This window comes from Narcine bancroftii, chromosome 1 (genome assembly GCF_036971445.1).
Source record: "Narcine bancroftii isolate sNarBan1 chromosome 1, sNarBan1.hap1, whole genome shotgun sequence".
In the NCBI taxonomy this organism is placed as follows: Eukaryota; Metazoa; Chordata; class Chondrichthyes; order Torpediniformes; family Narcinidae; genus Narcine; species Narcine bancroftii.
In genome coordinates this window covers 490,272,189-490,289,944 of record NC_091469.1, presented here as the reverse complement: position 1 = coordinate 490,289,944, position 17,756 = coordinate 490,272,189, and the positions used below count along the sequence as shown (strand labels likewise).

Here is a 17,756-nt window from a genome sequence, read left to right as displayed (position 1 = left end):
AAAGCCCTACTACAATCTTTTGTGTCGACATATTGGAGGTTTGACCACATTGTAGGTCCCCTGCCAGTGTCACGTGGTTCCCGTTTTCTTCTCACTATAGTGGATCAGGCCACGCGATGGCCAGAGGCAGACATAACTACCGACACCTACGTCAGGGCCATAATTTCTTCCTGGATAGCATGTTTCAGTCTGCCAGCACACACCATGTCTGACAGGGGTGCCAAATTCACGTCAAGTCTGTGGTCAGCAAGGGCCACCTTACTTAGAACCAAGTTGCATCACATAACTGTGTACCACCCACAATCCCACGGAAATGCCCACAGGCATTTGAAATTGGCTCTTATGACATGTCTGCAGGGACCTAACTGGGTTGACGAATTGCCGTGGGTACTCTTGGGGATACGAAAAACACCCAAGGAAGATAAAGGTACCTCATCAGTAGAGCTGGACTATGGCATGCACCAAATGGTTCCAGGAGAATTTGTATCAGACTTATGAGGACAGGAAAAGATTCCCACAGCAGTCCAAAGCAAGCTCTGCAAGAAGCTCAGTTCTTTAGTGCCCATACCGCCATCTCAACACGGTCAGGCCAGGTCCTATATACCTCAGAACTTGCAGGACTTCAAGTAAGTTTTCGTACTTAAAGGAGCACACCATTCCAGCGTCCATATGAGAGTTCCTTCAAGGTACTGAGACGCAATGGTTTGATGTACATTTGGACATTGGAGGTAAAGAGGAAGCTTTTGCAATTGATGACCTCAAACTTGCCCATCTGGATCTGGAAGGACCAGTTGTGCTTCAGTTGTCTTGGCAGAGAGGAAAGCTGCCCAAAAAAAAAGACAAGACTTTTGCCAGTTCTGGGGGTGGGGTGGGGGGGTGGGGGGTGGGGGGGAAGGTCATGTGGCAACCCACTTACCAGCAAGCGAACTGACTCCCAAAATGGCAGATGTGCTGTGGTAAACGTGGGAAATTGACCTGCATTCAACGTAGGTTTTTAGCTGGACTGATGATGTCACTTCCTGCCCATGTGACAGAAGCAGTGAAGTATACAAGCCCAGCATGCAAGCCTGGAGGTGTCAGTCTTACACTAGACTCCACAGCGTCTAAATCGACTTGCTTGCCAGCGTATACATCAATTCAACAACATATACAGCAATTTCACAATGTGTACACTGACGTCTATGGTAGCTCAGTATAGAATACTTCGCTACAATATATTCTTTAATATTTATCACCACATCTTCTGCCTTGAGGTATAATGTGGTAATTTACTTTCTACTTTTGTAGTGGAATCATACATACCTAGGTGGCTACAGTAAGCAAGGATTTTGGTGCAACTCAACTATACACTGCACTTGGGTTTACGACAATAAACTCTCATCTCATAAATCTAGTTTTTCTCCATTTCCTTCAGGGCTAGTTTCAATCTTAGAATGCCCTATTTGTCCATGGTGACAAGGTCATCTGTCCCAGTTGCTCCAAACCAATCCTATCCAAATACTGTCTTTTAAATGTCCCATTTTGTACCCGCCCCTGCAGCTCATTCCAAATTGCTACTACCCTCGAGTAACAAAGGTGTTCTTTAGGTCCCTTTTAAATCTTTCCCCTCTCATTCTCAACCTTTAACTGGGGGTTAAAAAAAAGACAGTGAACATTCAACAGGAAGACCCACTGACAGTCAGACAGCTAGAGAGGTGTGCGAGATAAGGCAGCCGCTTCCATGTGCAGTCTGACTGAAAAAAGCTGTCTGTTCTTCCCATCACAGCAGAACAATGCACGTCACAGAAACAGAGAAATACAATGCTCTGAGATACAAACTCAATGGGTGCTCACTTCAGGCAAGCTGCCAATAAAGCAGTCAACTTGCAAAAACAAAGGTGTGAACTTAAATACACAAGTGGTAGAATATTTATCACTGCAGGTCAGAGTCTAGAGACAATTTTGGCGGTCAGCATGTTGATCCCACACGATTATAGAATCTGGAATGTTTATGAAGGCAGTAATTTAAGACCATAAGATATAGGAGCAGAAATAAGCTATACAGATCATCGTCTGTCCCACTATTTAATCCTGAGCTGATCCATTTTCCCACTCAGCCCCACTGCCCGGCCCTCTCCTCATGACAAGAACCTATCAGTCTCTACCTGAAATACACCCATTGACCTGGCCTCCACAACCGCCTGTGGCAACAAACTCCACAGATTCACCACCTTCGGGCTAAAGAAATTCCTCGGCATCTCTGTTCGAAGCAGGCGCTCTTTAATCTTGAAGTAGTGTCTTCTTGTCTTAGACTCTCCCAACATGGGAAACAACCTTTCGACATCTACTCTGTCTACGCCTTTCAACATTCAAGATTTAATAGAAGTTGCCTAATTATAAAGGGATTTGACCAGGAAAATAGAAAACTTTCAAATGGAAGGATAAGCATCAATGATGGGAGAACTAAGTGGAAAAAAAATTTTTTTCTTTCTGACAAAAGATTAGAACATATCACAGTGCAAGGCCTTCAGTCCATGATATTGTACCGACTCATATACACCAACAAAACACACACTAAATCCTTCATACCTCATAACCCTCTCTTTTTCTTTCATTAATGTGCCTGTCTAAGAATCTCTTAAATGCCCCTATTGTTCCAGCCTCCACTACCACCGTTGGCAAGGCATTCCAGGCACCCACACCTGTGTGTAAAAAAAAATATTGCCCCTGATGCCTCCCCTAAACTTTCCTCCCTTCACTTTGTACAGATATCCACTGGAGTTTTCTACTACCACCCTGGGAAAAAGATGCTATCTTCTATGTCTCTCATAATCTTGTAGACCTCTATTAAGTCACCTCTCATCCTTATTCGATCTAAAGAGAAAAGCCCTGGCTGTGTTAACCTTACTTCATAAGCCTGATTTTCCAATCCAGGCAACATCCTGGTAAATCTCCTCACCATAGCTTCCACATCCATCCTGTAAGGAGCGAAGAGAACTGAACACAATAAGCTAAGTGTGGTCTCACTAGAGATTGGAAGAGCTGCAGTATTACCTCACGACACCCAAACTCAATTTCACAGCATACCGTAGCCTTCTCAACTGTCCTATCAACCTGCATAGGAACCTTAAGAGATCCATGGATTTGGATCTCAAGGTCCCTCTGATCTTCTGTACTGTTAAGTATCCTACCATTAACCATGTACTCTTCCTTCGAGTTTGACCTACCAAAATGCAGCATTTAACACTTATCCGGATTGAATTTTATCACTTTTCCGGCCAACTCTGCATCATCCTGTTGTAATCAATGCCAGTCTTCAGCTCCATCCACAACACCTCCAACCTTGGAATCATCTGCAAACTTACTGACCGATCCCTCTGCTTCTTCATCCAAGGACATTTATAAAAATCACACAAAGCAGAAGCACCAGAAAAGATCCCTGGAGACTACAAGCAAGTCAATTCTATACCCACACAGCCAACATTCCAAGGATCCTATGCCTCATGACTTGCTGTACGAGCCTCCCATGGGAAACCTTGTCAAATGCACACTACCTCTCCCACCCTAGCTTCATCAATTTCTTTAGTTACCTCCTCAAAGAACTCAATGAGGCTCATGAGACAGGACCTTCCCTTCACAAAGCCCTGCTGACTATCCTGGAGTACAATGGACTTCTCCAAATGCTCACAGATCCTATCCTTTATAATCCACTTCAATAATTCCCAAACCCCAGATGTAAGACTCACCTTATTACCTTTTTTTAAACAAGGGGACCACATTTGCCATTCTCCATTCCTCTGGCACCTCCCCTGTAGCCAAAGAAGATTCAAAGATCATAGCTAAAGCCCCAGCTATCTCTTCTCTCACTTCCAACAACAGCCTGGGGTATATCACGTCTGGCCTGTTCTACTTCGACCTCACTCTGATCAAGGTCCTTTTCTCTCGTGAATTCTGAAGGAAAGTATTCATTTAGGACCTCCCCAACCTCCTCCGCCTCCAGACACGTTGCCTCCTTTACCCTTTAGTGGCCCTCACCTTGATTCTAGTTATCCTTCTGTTCTGAAGGGCTCAGATCTGAAAAGTCAACTGCCTTTTACTTCCTATGGATTCTGCTGAGTTTTTCCAGCACTTTTGTGTATTGAACCAGACCCCAGCATCTGTAGATTTTCTTGTTTCCATGTCCCAGCTTTCAGAGACTATCAACAAGCACACGTACTCCATGCTCCCATTTACCGGGGCTGGTTTTATAACCAAGTGTTTGTATTGTAGTTTACCCATGGACCCAGTCAGGAATATATATTATGAAAGGTTAAAAATGACCAGTATCATAAGGGTTAATAAACACAGAATGGCTATTTCTCTTTGCAACTACATTGCTATTGTGTTTAAATTTTTTGTCAAGTGCACTGAGGTAATAGAAGAAAGCTTGCTCTGTCTCAACAGCTTTGTCAACCCATGTGCAGCATAGACTTGCATCTATATCAGGGAAGCCCTTTTCTAACATTCAATCATGGCAAGCAAGTTAATGTGTCAATTCCTTTCACCCTTAAGCTGTTGATCAACAATGAACAATAGACATGCTCAGACTTACATTTTCCTCTTCATACCGATGACTCTGTTGGACTGCACAAGTGAAATTAGAAACTGGATTAGCTGTAAAAGGAAAAAAAAAGAAAAATATTTAAAATTCTCTGCAAAAATAAGCATCATTCCAAATCACAGCCATTCAGTGCCTTCAAACAGATCCCTGCTCAGTCCCAGGCTCAAATGAATCCTGTTCCTGACACAGACCCATCTCCTCCCTTGGCTCCAATCTTACATTCTCCTTCAATTGTAGATCTATGCACATGGTCATTTTAAAGGATTCAATGGAAAATGACGTTGGACCAATTTACAGCCACCTATTCCCAGCCCCCCCCCCCCCCCAACCAAGAAGAAAAGAAAAACAAAAATCACCTAGTGCTACCCCATACCCCATTCATTTACAATTGACCACTGCTTGGGCCAATCAACTCACCCCATTAACCAACCCACTTATAAATCAGGTTATCACGCTGAGTAATAAAACCTTAAATGCCATCTGTTTAACAAGAGTGCCTCAGGTGGTAACTAACACTATTATCTAGCCTATATCTGGTCTTTTTGTTGCAACTCACCATCACAGCCATTCTGTCCCATTGAAAAGACCCTATTTTCTCAGTTGCAGATATCCCATTCCATACATGAAAATGCACAACCCTCATTGGGTGCAATGCTTTCCTCCAAATTAACATTCCCTGCAAATTCCCCAAAACATTCCGCTATTCAGCAAAGTCATGCCATGCAAGCTAGCATGTCTGTTAGACCAATTCCATCTTTCTCTTTGGATCCAACCCTCCTGCTGAAGCCAACCCTGACATCGCAACCCAACGCACCACCCCAACCCAAACATTTAAATATAGGAGTGGAAGGTGAACCTGCGCCACACACCCTCAGCTGAAGTCACGGGACAGCCGCCTTGATAATGGAGAGTCCGCTGGGAAGTGCCATTAGCAACATGGTCTAAAAATTAGAAATTTCACACATTAATCAAAAGGATGTTAGCTGATAAGCTGATGTTTTCATTTATGGGATCTGCGCATCACTGGCAGGGCTGGCATTTATTGCCTGTCCTCAGTTTCCTTCAAGGTGCTTGTTGTGAGCCACCTCTATGGACCACTGTAGACCATATCACATGATACATCCACAGCAATGATCCATCAGGAATTCCAGAAAGGAGATCCAATAACCATGATGGAACAGTGATGTTGTCAGAATGGTGTACAACTTGGCAGGAACTTGCAGGTCATGAGCCCACCGCTTTTATGCTTCTAGGTGATGCACTGTTGATTATTCCACTGCAATTTGCAGATAATGGCCACTATAGTTAATTTGCAAGTCAAGGAGGGGATCACTGTTTGGAGTGCAAATTAAGCAGTTTGTTTTATTCTGGGTAGTGCCCAGTTGCAGTCCTTTTGGTGTGGCACTGACTCAGTTAAGTGTAGAGAAAGGGTGCAGAAGGTTCACGTTTCTATTACTGAATTACTCTGCAATTCAAACAAACACCTGAACATTAAACGGATCACCTTCTCCAATATCACCGTCGCACTTCTTCATCCCAAGATTAATAGTGCGAATGAAATCACCCAGCAGATCTTCCACAGCAAGGAACTGGTCCCATGACTTCAGGCAATTTAATCAGTGAGTTATCATTTGAGTATACACCAGCAATTTGGCACTAAATATGAAACTGAGAACCTATCATTACTTCTGATAGAATTCCATATTCTAAGAGCATCCTAGAACAATGTCAACCTTCTTTTGGACATCTGCCTGGACATTTTCTCATTCCCTAAAGAGGAAACAACTCACCTCGCAATCCCTTGATTGATCCAATTTTCCACACTAGCCAGCCTAACGTGCAGCAATCCTGGAGACTCCTCCAAGCTGCCTAACACAAGGAGGAAGCTGCCGATTCTGCTCAGCAAGATATTGCCAAATAACCAATGTTGGTCAAGAAAAGCAGCGTTCTCGACCTTGATACACCTCCATCTTACTTACCTGGCCATTCAGTTAAAAAGCCAGTTTCAAACATTACAGTCACTGGCCATCTCAAAAGTGCTGTAGACACTGCTGGATACATGCTACGTGAACAATGAAGAGGACAAACTCAATTGTCTTCACCAAAAACACGTCGACATTTTATTTTTCAGCATCCATCTTCTTCCCAGAGGTCTCCCGAGCCACATCCCTGCCTCTCCCATTCGCTCTAGTCCCGCAGCATCCATCTTCTTCCCAGAGGTCTCCCGAGCCACATCCCTGCCTCTCCCATTCGCTCTAGTCCCGCAGCATCCATCTTCTTCCCAGAGGTCTCCCTTGCCACATCCCTGCCTCTCCCATTCGCTCTAGTCCCGCAGCATCCATCTTCTTCCCAGAGGTCTCCCTAGCCACATCCCTGCCTCTCCCATTCGCTCTAGTCCTGCAGCATCCATCTTCTTCCCAGAGGTCTCCCTAGCCACATCCCTGCCTCTCCCATTCGCTCTAGTCCCGCAGGTGACTGTGACGCACCCTTTCTCTCTTCCTGCTGAGCCCTGAGCATGTGCGTGAACCACTATGCTGTTTCTGCTCCACGTTCTGGCCCGTGCATGTGAATTACATTTCCCGAGCATCACACAGATGCATCTCCAGCAGCAAATGGCCCTACTCAAGGCTCACATAAATATGTGGCCGCAACAGTGATAAGAAATGACTCTCCCGCCAGCCTTTCATCACCTTCCTGAAGGTAATTGACAAACCTTGACCCTGCATTTCTAGAAGCTCATGAGATTATGGATTCAAAGAGCTTGGCAAAGGGAAATGGTCAGTATAACTCCAAACCCAATCACTCAATGTCCCTCCAATTTTCTTGCCAAATTGCAAATGGCAACAAAATTGGAGGGACATTTGAGCCAATAGATAGAAAAAGGGCAGAGAAGATTTACTTGGATGTTGACCGGACTTCAGGAACTGAGTTACAGGGAAAGGTTAAACAGGTTAGGACTTTATTCCTTGGAGTGTCGAAGAATGAGGGGAGATTTGATCGAGGTATTTAAAATTATGAGGGGGACAGACAGAGTAAATGTAGATGGGCTTTTTCCACTGAGGGTCGATGAGATACAAACCAGAGGTCAAGAGTGGATTAAGAGTGAAAGAGAAATATTTAGGATGAACTTCTTCACACAGAGAGTGTTGGAAGTGTGGAACGAGCTGACACCTGAGAAGGTGAATGCAGGCTCATTTTAAAAATTTAAGAAGAATCTGGACAGGTACATGAATGGGAAAGGTATGGAGGGCTATGGACTGGTTGCAGGTCAGTGAGACAAGGCAAAAAAAAAAAAATGGTTTGAAACAGACTAGAAGGGCCAAAGGGGACTGTTTCTGTGCTGTAGTTTTCTAATGGTGTTATGGTAATTTTAATTAAATCAAGATTTCAACTCTTAATATACGAAGGATACTTTCATCAGATTAACACACTAGGTCCATTAATAGTGTTGGCAGTCCTGCCAAATCCCAGATTCTCAGTCGCAGTAAAATGAGGCAAATTGGTTCATCTGTTACTTGCTGCCTTGCCAGCCTGCATTACAAGCAAAATAGTTGGCTTCAGTCCATAAATTGATGGCCCCTTGCTCAGCAGTGCACCCAAATGAACCATCCCCTCTCTGCACTGACATTTTTGCCATCTTCCATTGCTATATAGCAACAACTGAAGTTATTGGCCTCACAAAGGTGGTTCTGACCCAGTTCTTAATGTGAAAATGATCAGTGAATAGCAGAAAATGGAGAGTTGGAGGTTTCAGACCCATCGATGTGAAAGAATGGAGATATATTTTCAATTCAAGAAGGATAAACTGCAGACAGGTTTCCTTTATGCTCTTTCCCTTGACTTTAATGGTGGTCGATTTCTGAGGAATGTATTTGGAGGGGTCTTGCTCGTTAGGTTGCACCCCATGGAGCTGATGTAAATCTGGGACACAGCATTGCTTGTCCTAACTGTTTCGTGACAGTGACGAGGAGAGGTCTTTGTAGAGCTTCATGAAAAGCGGAGAGGTCTTTGTAGAGCTTCATGAAAAGTTAACCTAGCTGATTCTGCCCATCTATCTTCAGATACCTTCTGTGGTCTGGACATGTCCTGGCAAATTGCCTCTTTGTTGGGCAGATACTCAATGATTTACTGGTCCTGAAATAGCATGGTTAGAAATATACTTTGTTCTGGGTCAGATTCATACAGATAGTGCATTGTCTGGCCCCTTAGTTTTTGCTGTTTCTGATCGAGATTCAAGGTTCCTTTTATTGTTTTGTAATCATACACAAAAATGGAACGTGCTTGATATATTTCAAATTTTGTCTGCTGTGGCACAAACAAGAGTCGACACTGAGTGTCCGTCGATTCACCTCCATCGCTCCCGCAGCCTCTGCAATTGCACAAACTCCTGTTCGATCCATTGGCAATCCAAGCTCCAGATGCAAACCTCTGCCACAATCAGGAAGCCTTCAGCTCCCAAGGCCTTTCGGGAGCCCTTCTTGTCCTCAGGCCCCTCTCGAATCCCAGCTCCGATACCTGGTTCCCAGTCTCCGGCAGCCTACAGTCTGCGTGGGTCCCTCAACTGCAAGTCACCAACAGCCCGCAGTCTGTACCTGTACATACCATGTTACTGTCACATGGTTATTAAAGATGTGAATCTTGCTGCATCCTGCAGAATGATCCCATATCTTTAAGATTTTACATGGCAGGATATTGCAGCTTTAAAATCAGCCCAATAATTGTGGGATCACAGCTCTCTGGTGTGATGGTGATGAGCTTGCAGGTAGCTGTGCTTCCTTGATGTACATTTAGTGCGGATTGGACCAGGTTCTTCTGCATTCATTGAATAAGGTTGATTTCTTGGTTTTCTAGTTGCAACACTGTAAGGAATAGGTTGTGGTCAGGTTACAAGTTATAACACAGTTCTGTGGCTGTTCAGATTTGAAGTGCTTAGGTGGTTTTAGAATGATAGAATTAGAGGGAAAGTAGGCTGTGATCTTCAGAAGGAAAATGTAACCGTAATTAGAAGTAAAACACGAAAGTCTGCAGGCACTGTGGTTTAAGTAAAAACACAATGCTGGAGAAACTCAGCAGGTCAGTGGACTTTATAGAGCAAAGTTAAAAGTCCATAACCAATGTTTCGAACTTGATCCCTTCATCAAGGTATCAAATTGTTACCTGTAGAGACATGAGATTAAGCATATGGAACAAGTAGACTGCTCAAGACGAGATCAAGTTCCAGTTTTATTCACATCTTGCCTCCACTGCAATCACAAAACGGTGCCCTTCAAGACTCTGTATTCATGAGAGTGGCCCAGTCATCCTTGCTGGCACACAAAGAAGCCTGTTCCATCTACAGAATCCCCACGATTCTCCCACATTGATTCTTCAGCTGAATAAAGCATGTTAACTGAAAATAAGCAGGAGTCATCCTTCCAGGTGTTTGAAACTTTGTGGGGTCCAAAGGTGAGGTGAATACACCTTTGTCATAAAACAGTGCTGTCACGTGAAGATGTCATTAATATTGCTTTGGATTGGATATCGAGATTGATACGGGTGGTTGAAGTTCCATGGTCAATTGCATTCCTCAATCACATTCCATGGGCAAAGTGAGATGGAACAGCAGTTCCATTTAGCGTGCACCTCAGCTGATCTTAATCCTGTCTTGAGTCAATTTCAGAATTCAACTTTGCACGACGAATCCTTTAGCGTAGTCACCATTTCTACTGCCTGCCATGCTACCTTCAGCAGATTACTTTAGAAAGAAACAAACCAGATGGGATTAGCTGGTGCTGAGCCAAGAGGCCCAAGTACAAGGTATGGTAAACAAAAACCAAAAGAATTTAATGGTTGAAATCTGAAATAACTGCAGGATACAGTTAATTTTGCATCAGAATTGGAAAAGCAGAGACACCAAGCGAGTTTGAAGTTGCAGATTTAAGTGGTTAAGATGAACAACAAAGGGAATTGGGGGAGGCCAGGATTGCTGTGGGGATGGCTTATAGAGGCCATCTGATTGAAAGATTAAGTGGAGGCACTTAGACAGAAAAAAAGCACAAGGGGTGTAAAATGAGGTCAATTCAAAAGTCACAGTAGCAAAGAACACGAAGAGGTTCAAAATGCAAGGTGTGTAGCGTTTGCTCAGCAAGTCGGGCGGTGCTAATTGAGAGAGAAATACTGAGCTGATGGCGCAGATGGATGGCAGACAGTAGAAATAGCCAGTTTTCTACAAAATGGTCATGCAAAGACAGTAACTTGTCCAGATGCAAGATTAAATGCAAGATTCAAGCTTAGGCTGGACATTGCTATAATAGTGGAGCAGGAGGCCAAGATAGATAGAAAAACATTAAAGTCTGCAGGTATCCGTGGTTGAAGTAAAAACACAACACTGAAGAATCTCAGCAGGTCAAACACTGTCCTTTATATAGCAAAGATAAAGATACATAACCACCCAACTATTTGGGCTTGAGCCCTTCATAAGGTATCTTGATGAAGGCAGGAGTAGAAATGCAATGGTATATAAAAGCAGCAGGCAACAGATTCTACAGTGCAGACTGAACAATGAAATCTGCAGGGATTCTCCAATGTAGAGAAGACCACCTTGTGAAAACTAAATTTTAAATCATTTTTTAAATTGTAACTTAGAGGTAACAGGCCGTTCCGGCTCCTGAGCCTGTGCCACCTAAATACCCCAATTAACTTATATTTTGGGGGGGTGGGGGGGGGGTGGGGGGGAGTCAGAGAAACCTGGACCAGCCGGAGCCTGGGGAAACCCATGCAGACACAAGAGAACCTACAAACTCTTTACAGACCGCGCTAGATTTGAACCTAGGTCGCTGGCACTGTAAAAGTGCTATACTAACTGATTAAAAAATACACCAGATGAGAAGTGCATGTGAATTGCTAGTGTGGAACTTTGTGGAATTTTGAAATTGTAAAGTGGAGGATGGTGGAATGGAAGGTAAGGACTTGGGAATGATACCCTTCTTGATCCAGGAAGAGAGGGGGCAAAAGTAGAGATGTGGTAAATCAAGGGCTCGAGCATCAGATATACTAGAGGGGCAGATATTTCAGTACTTGCTTCTGTGGAAGGTCTTTTAATTAGAGCAAATCACTTCCCATTACTAAGGAATCCAAACAATCCTTCCAATTCGGTGTCATGTATTCAGTGTTCACAATGTAAATTCCTCTACACTGAATAGCCATACTTAAAATGGGCGACTGCTTAACAGAGCACCTACTTTCAGTCCCTAGAGCAACAGAGCTCCACGTTTCCTTTCATAAAAGGTTTCAGCTCAAAACACTGAGCATTCTTTTCCTCCCACTGATGTTGCTTGGACCAATGAGTTCTGTCAGCAGACTGTGTTTAGCTACTCACATTCCTCTGTTTGGTTTCTCACTTTCTAACTGCCTTCATCTCATAGCTTTGGTTCCATTTTTCTCTCCAAACACCCCAATAAAGCCACCAACCAAATGACTTCTGCTACATGTTCCAATGGAAATCCTCACCTTACCTAAGAAATTGCCCTATCCTTTCACCCCACGTTATCCACACCCCATTTTCAAAAAAATTCTTGCTTTTCCAGTTCTGATAGAAGACCATCAACCCAAAACCTTAACTCAGTTTCTCATTCCCCTGCCTGCTACCTACCCTGCTGTGTGCTTCCAGCATTTTCTGCTTTACAAAAAAAAAATGATGATGAGTATTAAATAATTCATTCCTTTTGTCAAGGAGCAAAATACCCAGACACTGTGTTTGGAATGGGTTGAGGAAATCCCACATAAAGAAAAGTAGTTCAGTCAGTTATATTAGTGAGACAAGGTCACAGATTGGTGAAATAAACTAAATTCCATACAGTGCTTTTGGCCACAAACTGCAGGATATGTAAGAAACTTCTATGCAAGGCCCAATTGAGAATATACAATTTTCAAGCATTTTTTTTGCATTAATTGCAATTGTGAATATTTATCTATCCATACTTTTTTTAGGTCTTGGCATAATTTATTTGTGGTAATTAATATTTTTTAATTGTAATTGGTGTATCTTGCGTACCTCTCTGGTTGCAGCAAGTAGGAACTTTGGTGCATCTGTACATTGTTCTTGTGTATATGACAATAAACTCTCGTACTCGTCCATTCTGCCCAAAACAATCTTTTCAATCCCCCTCACCTTATTCACAACTTTCTGCTGCTGTGTGTGCTTCTGTCGCAGACTGGCCACCTCACGCCACAATGCTTCATTTTCACTGTAAATGCCAAGGAAGATGAACATTAATAATGCTAGACCATCACAAACTTGATGGCTTTGCACAATCTAAGAGAGCAATTCCGACAGTATACACCAAAAATGGTGATGAGAGGCACCCAACTCAGGCATTTCATTCATGGATAACTAGGATGGTATCAGTTTCATGTGGCTTTTTGTAACTACCTTATATCCTTGAAGCACTGGTTAAACAGAACAATGGAAGGATTGCAGTCATTTGAATTAAAATGAGCCCAGGACCGATCAGTAATATCCATACATGGAAAAGCGATTCGTCTTTACTGCTATATTGACTTTGAATTCATAAGAACACAAGAAATAGGAGCAAGAATAATGCTGGAAAACAACAGAGGACCCAGTCAGCCGCATCGTCAAAGGAAAGCAGTTCTGCTTGGCTATTCATTCTTGTCATCATCTATTATTGTTCCACCATGGGATTATTTTCCAGGACTAAGGGAACTGAGGGGGTTGGGAAGGCATGTACAAAATAATCAGTCACACAGCACAGAATCAGCCCCTTCCACTCACAGATCCACACCGAACACCATGTATCTATCTATCCGAATCCCATTTACCAGCACTTGGTTCATTACCTTGGCATTCCTTATTTGAATGAACTTAATAATAGTGGAATTATTATTAACTGTGGAAGCACAGTTGTCCAAGCCTTTTTTTCAATATTTTATTTTTGATTTTCCAAGACTCACACAAATCCAATCTTTCTCAACATTATATATTGCATTCAGAGGCCCTTTTACACCCGCCCACCCCTCTCCCTTCCCTCCCATACTCTAATACCCCAAGGAAAAGATTATGTAAATTAAACAAACACAAAAACCCCCCCCCGAAAATATATAGTCACAGACCCTTAAAGAAACCCAATATAAACCCAAAGTAACATCAAATAAAATGAAAAAGACAAAAACAAGAGCATGTCATCTGTGCCATGACCCACTTAATTTATCTCAGTCATTCCACTACTCGTACTGATATTTACCTTCTATTTAGCTGGGGTGTAACTCTATCTGTGTACCTAGATGTTGCAGATAACGCTGCCATACCCTAACGAATGTGTCGTATTTCCTCCTTAAATTGAAGGTGATTTTCTCTAAGGGAAATCTACACTGTATTCCATCGTGTAATATTTAGTTGGGAGTTGGATTTCTTTTTTTTTAAAATTTTTTATTTTTCACACCATAAATCACATTAGCCATGATACACACTTTTTCCTTTTCACACATATACAGTGACATTTTCTCCCCCCCATCCCTCCTCCCAACCCACCCCCCCCACTCCCATCCATTTAAGGTATACAATCTAGGTTACATTAAACCAGTCAGACAATGTTGTCATTCAACAAAAATACACCAGAAATTCTACTGAGTCCATTCTTTTCTTTCCTTCTCCTTCCATCAACTTAGGTAATGATTGTCCCCGGTAGGTTTTCGCTATTGTATTTAATGTAAGGCTCCCATATTTGTTCGAATATTTCAATATTATTTCTTAAACTATATGTTATTTTTTCTAATGGAATACATTTATTCATTTCTATATACCATTGTTGTATTTTCAGATTATCTTCCAATTTCCAGGTTGACATAATACATTTTTTTGCTACGGCTAGAGCTATCTTAAAAAATATTTTTTGTGCATCCTCCAAATCAATTCCAAATTCTTTGTTCTTTATGTTACTTAGGAGAAAGATCTCTGGATTCTTTGGTATATTGTTTTCTGTTATTTTATTTAATATCTGATTGAGATCTTCCCAAAATTTTTCTACTTTCTCACATGTCCAGATTGCATGAATTGTTGTTCCCATTTCTTTTTTACATCTAAAACATCTATCAGATACTGTTGGGTCCCATTTATTTAACTTTTGAGCTGTAATGTATAGTCTGTGTAACCAGTTATATTGTATCATACGTAGCCTCGTATTTATTGTATTTCTCATCATTCCAGAACATAATTTCTCCCATGTTACCTTTTTTATCTTTATATTTAAATCTTGTTCCCATTTTTGTTTAGTTTTACCATTTGTTTCCTCATTTTCCTTTTCTTGCAGTTTAATATACATATTTGTTATAAATCTTTTGATTAACATTGTATCTGTAATCACATATTAAAGGTTACTTCCCTCTGGCAAACTCAAATTGCTTCCTAATTTATCCTTCAAGTAGGATCTCAATTGGTAATATGCCAGCGCTGTATCTCCAGTTATATTGTACTTATCTCTCATTTGTTCAAAGGATAAGAATCTACTTCCTGAAAAACAATTTTCTATTCTTTTAATCCCTTTTTTTCCCCATTCTCTAAAGGAAAGGTTATCTATTGTAAAAGGGAATAACTTATTTTGCGTCAATATTAGTTTTGGTAATTGATAATTTGTTTTATTTCTTTCTACATGAATCTTCTTCCAAATATTGAGGAGATGATGTAATACTGGAGAAGTTCTATGTTGTACCAATTTTTCATCTCATTTATATAATATGTGTTCAGGTATCTTTTCCCCTATTTTATCTAATTCTAATCTCGTCCAGTCTGGTTTTTCCCTTGTTTGATAAAAATCTGATAGGTATCTTAATTGTGCGGCTCTATCATAATTTTTAAAGTTTGGCAATTGTAAGCCTCCTTGTTTATACCATTCTGTTAATTTATCTAGTGCTATCCTCGGTTTCCCCCCCTTTCCATAAAAATTTCCTTATTATTTTCTTTAACTCTGAAGAATTTTTCTGTCAGTTGTATTGGCAATGCCTGAAATAAGTATAATATCCTTGGGAAAATGTTCATTTTAATACAGTTTATCCTTCCTATTAGTGTTAGTGGTAAATCTTTCCAATGCTCTAAATCGTCCTGTAATTTTTTCATTAGTGGATAATAATTGAGTTTATATAGTTGGCCGAGATTTTTGTTTATTTGTACACCTAGGTATCTTATTGCCTGCATTTGCCATCTAAATGGAGATTCCTTCTTAAATTTTGAGAAGTCCGCATTATTCATAGGCATTGCTTCACTTTTATTTACGTTTATCTTGTAACCCGACACTTCTCCATATTCCTTCAATTTCTTATATAATTCTTTTATTGATAGTTCTGGTTCTGTTAAGTACACTATAACATCATCCGCAAATAGACTGATTTTATATTCCTTGTCTTTTATTTTTATTCCTTTTATATTATTATCTATTCTTATCAATTCTGCTAGTGGTTCTATAGCTAACGCAAACAATAAAGGTGATAGTGGGCATCCCTGCCGCGTTGACTTGCTTAAGTTAAATTGCTTTGATACATGTCCATTTACTGTCACTTTCGCTAACGGTCCCTTATATAATGCTTTAATCCAATTAATATACTTCTCCGGTAAACTGAATTTTTGCAATACTTTGAACAAATAATTCCATTCTACTCTGTCAAAGGCCTTCTCTGCGTCTAAAGCAACTGCTACTGCAGGTGCTTTATTTCCTTCTACTGCATGAATTAAGTTAATAAATTTACAAATATTGTCTGTTGTGCGTCTTTTTTTGATAAATCCAGTTTGGTCTAAATTTACCATTTTCGGTACATGCTCTGCTAATCTGTTTGCTAATAGTTTAGCTATTATCTTATAATCTGTGTTTAGTAAAGATATTGGTCTATATGACGCTGGTGAGAGTGGATCTTTCCCTTGTTTTAGTATTACTGTAATTATTGCTGTTTTACATGAATCTGGTAAGCTTTGTGTTTCATCAATCTGGTTGATTACATCCAGGAGGGGCGGAATTAATAAGTCTTTAAATGTTTTGTAGAATTCTATTGGGAATCCATCCTCCCCTGGTGTCTTATTATTTGGTAATTTTTTTATTATCTCTTGTATTTCTACTATTCCAAATGGTTCTGTTAATTTATTTTGTTCCTCTATTTGTAGTTTTGGTAGTTCAATTTTAGTCAGAAATTCATCTATTTTCCCTTCTTTCCCTTCGTTTTCAGTTCGGTATAATTGTTCATAGAATTCTCTAAAGTTTTCCTTAATTTCTTTTGGATTATATGTGATTTGTTTGTCTTTTTTCCTTGATGCCAATACCATTTTCTTAGCTTGTTCTGTCTTAAGCTGCCATGCTAGAATTTTGTGCGTTTTTTCACCAAGTTCATAATATTTCTGTTTTGTCTTCATTATGTTCTTCTCCACCTTATATGTTTGTAGTGTTTCATATTTTATTTTTTTATCCGCCAATTCTCTTCTTTTAGTTGTATCTTCCTTCATTGCTAATTCTTTTTCTATATTTACTATTTCCCTTTCCAACTGCTCTGTTTCCTGATTATAGTCCTTCTTCATCTTGGTTACATAACTTATTATTTGCCCTCTAATGAATGCTTTCATTGCATCCCATAGTATAAACTTATCTTCCACTGATTCCATATTTATTTCAAAATACATTTTTATTTGTTTTTCAATAAATTCTCTAAAATCCTGCCTTTTAAGTAACATGGGGTTTAATCTCCATCTATACATTCTTGGAGGGATGTCCTCTAGCTTTACTGACAATATTAAGGGTGAATGGTCCAATAGTATTCTAGCTTTATATTCTGTTTTTCTTACTCTATCTTGCATACGAGCTGATAACAAAAATAGGTCTATTCTTGAGTATGTTTTATGTCTAGCCGAGTAATATGAATATTCCTTTTCTTTTGGGTGTTGTTTCCTCCATATATCCAAAAGTTGCATTTCTTCCATTGATTTAATTATAAATTTGGTTACTTTGTTCTTTCTGTTAATTTTTTTCCCAGTTTTATCCATATTTAAATCCAAATTCAGGTTGAAATCCCCTCCTATTTAATATGTTCCCTTGCGTATTTGCTACCTTCAAAAAAATATCTTGCATAAACTTTTGATTTTCTTCGTTAGGTGAATATACATTGAGTAGATTCCAAAACTCCGAATATATCTGACATTTTATCA

At 40.5% G+C, this 17,756-nt stretch overlaps 1 protein-coding gene across 4 annotated transcripts in view; it reads right to left on the bottom strand.

Moving 5' to 3' along the window:
* hsf1 (heat shock transcription factor 1) overlaps window positions 1–17,756 on the bottom strand; it is a 155,933-nt gene that overhangs the window by 60,706 nt on the left and 77,471 nt on the right. For all 4 annotated transcript variants that reach the window (XM_069915120.1, XM_069915121.1, XM_069915119.1 and 1 more), the window contains exons 5-6: window positions 12,729–12,804; window positions 4,571–4,632 (exon numbers count right to left, since the gene is read on the bottom strand). In XM_069915120.1, coding sequence (XP_069771221.1) covers window positions 4,571–4,632; window positions 12,729–12,804 — 138 coding nt within the window. The remainder of the gene's footprint in view (window positions 1–4,570; window positions 4,633–12,728; window positions 12,805–17,756) is intronic.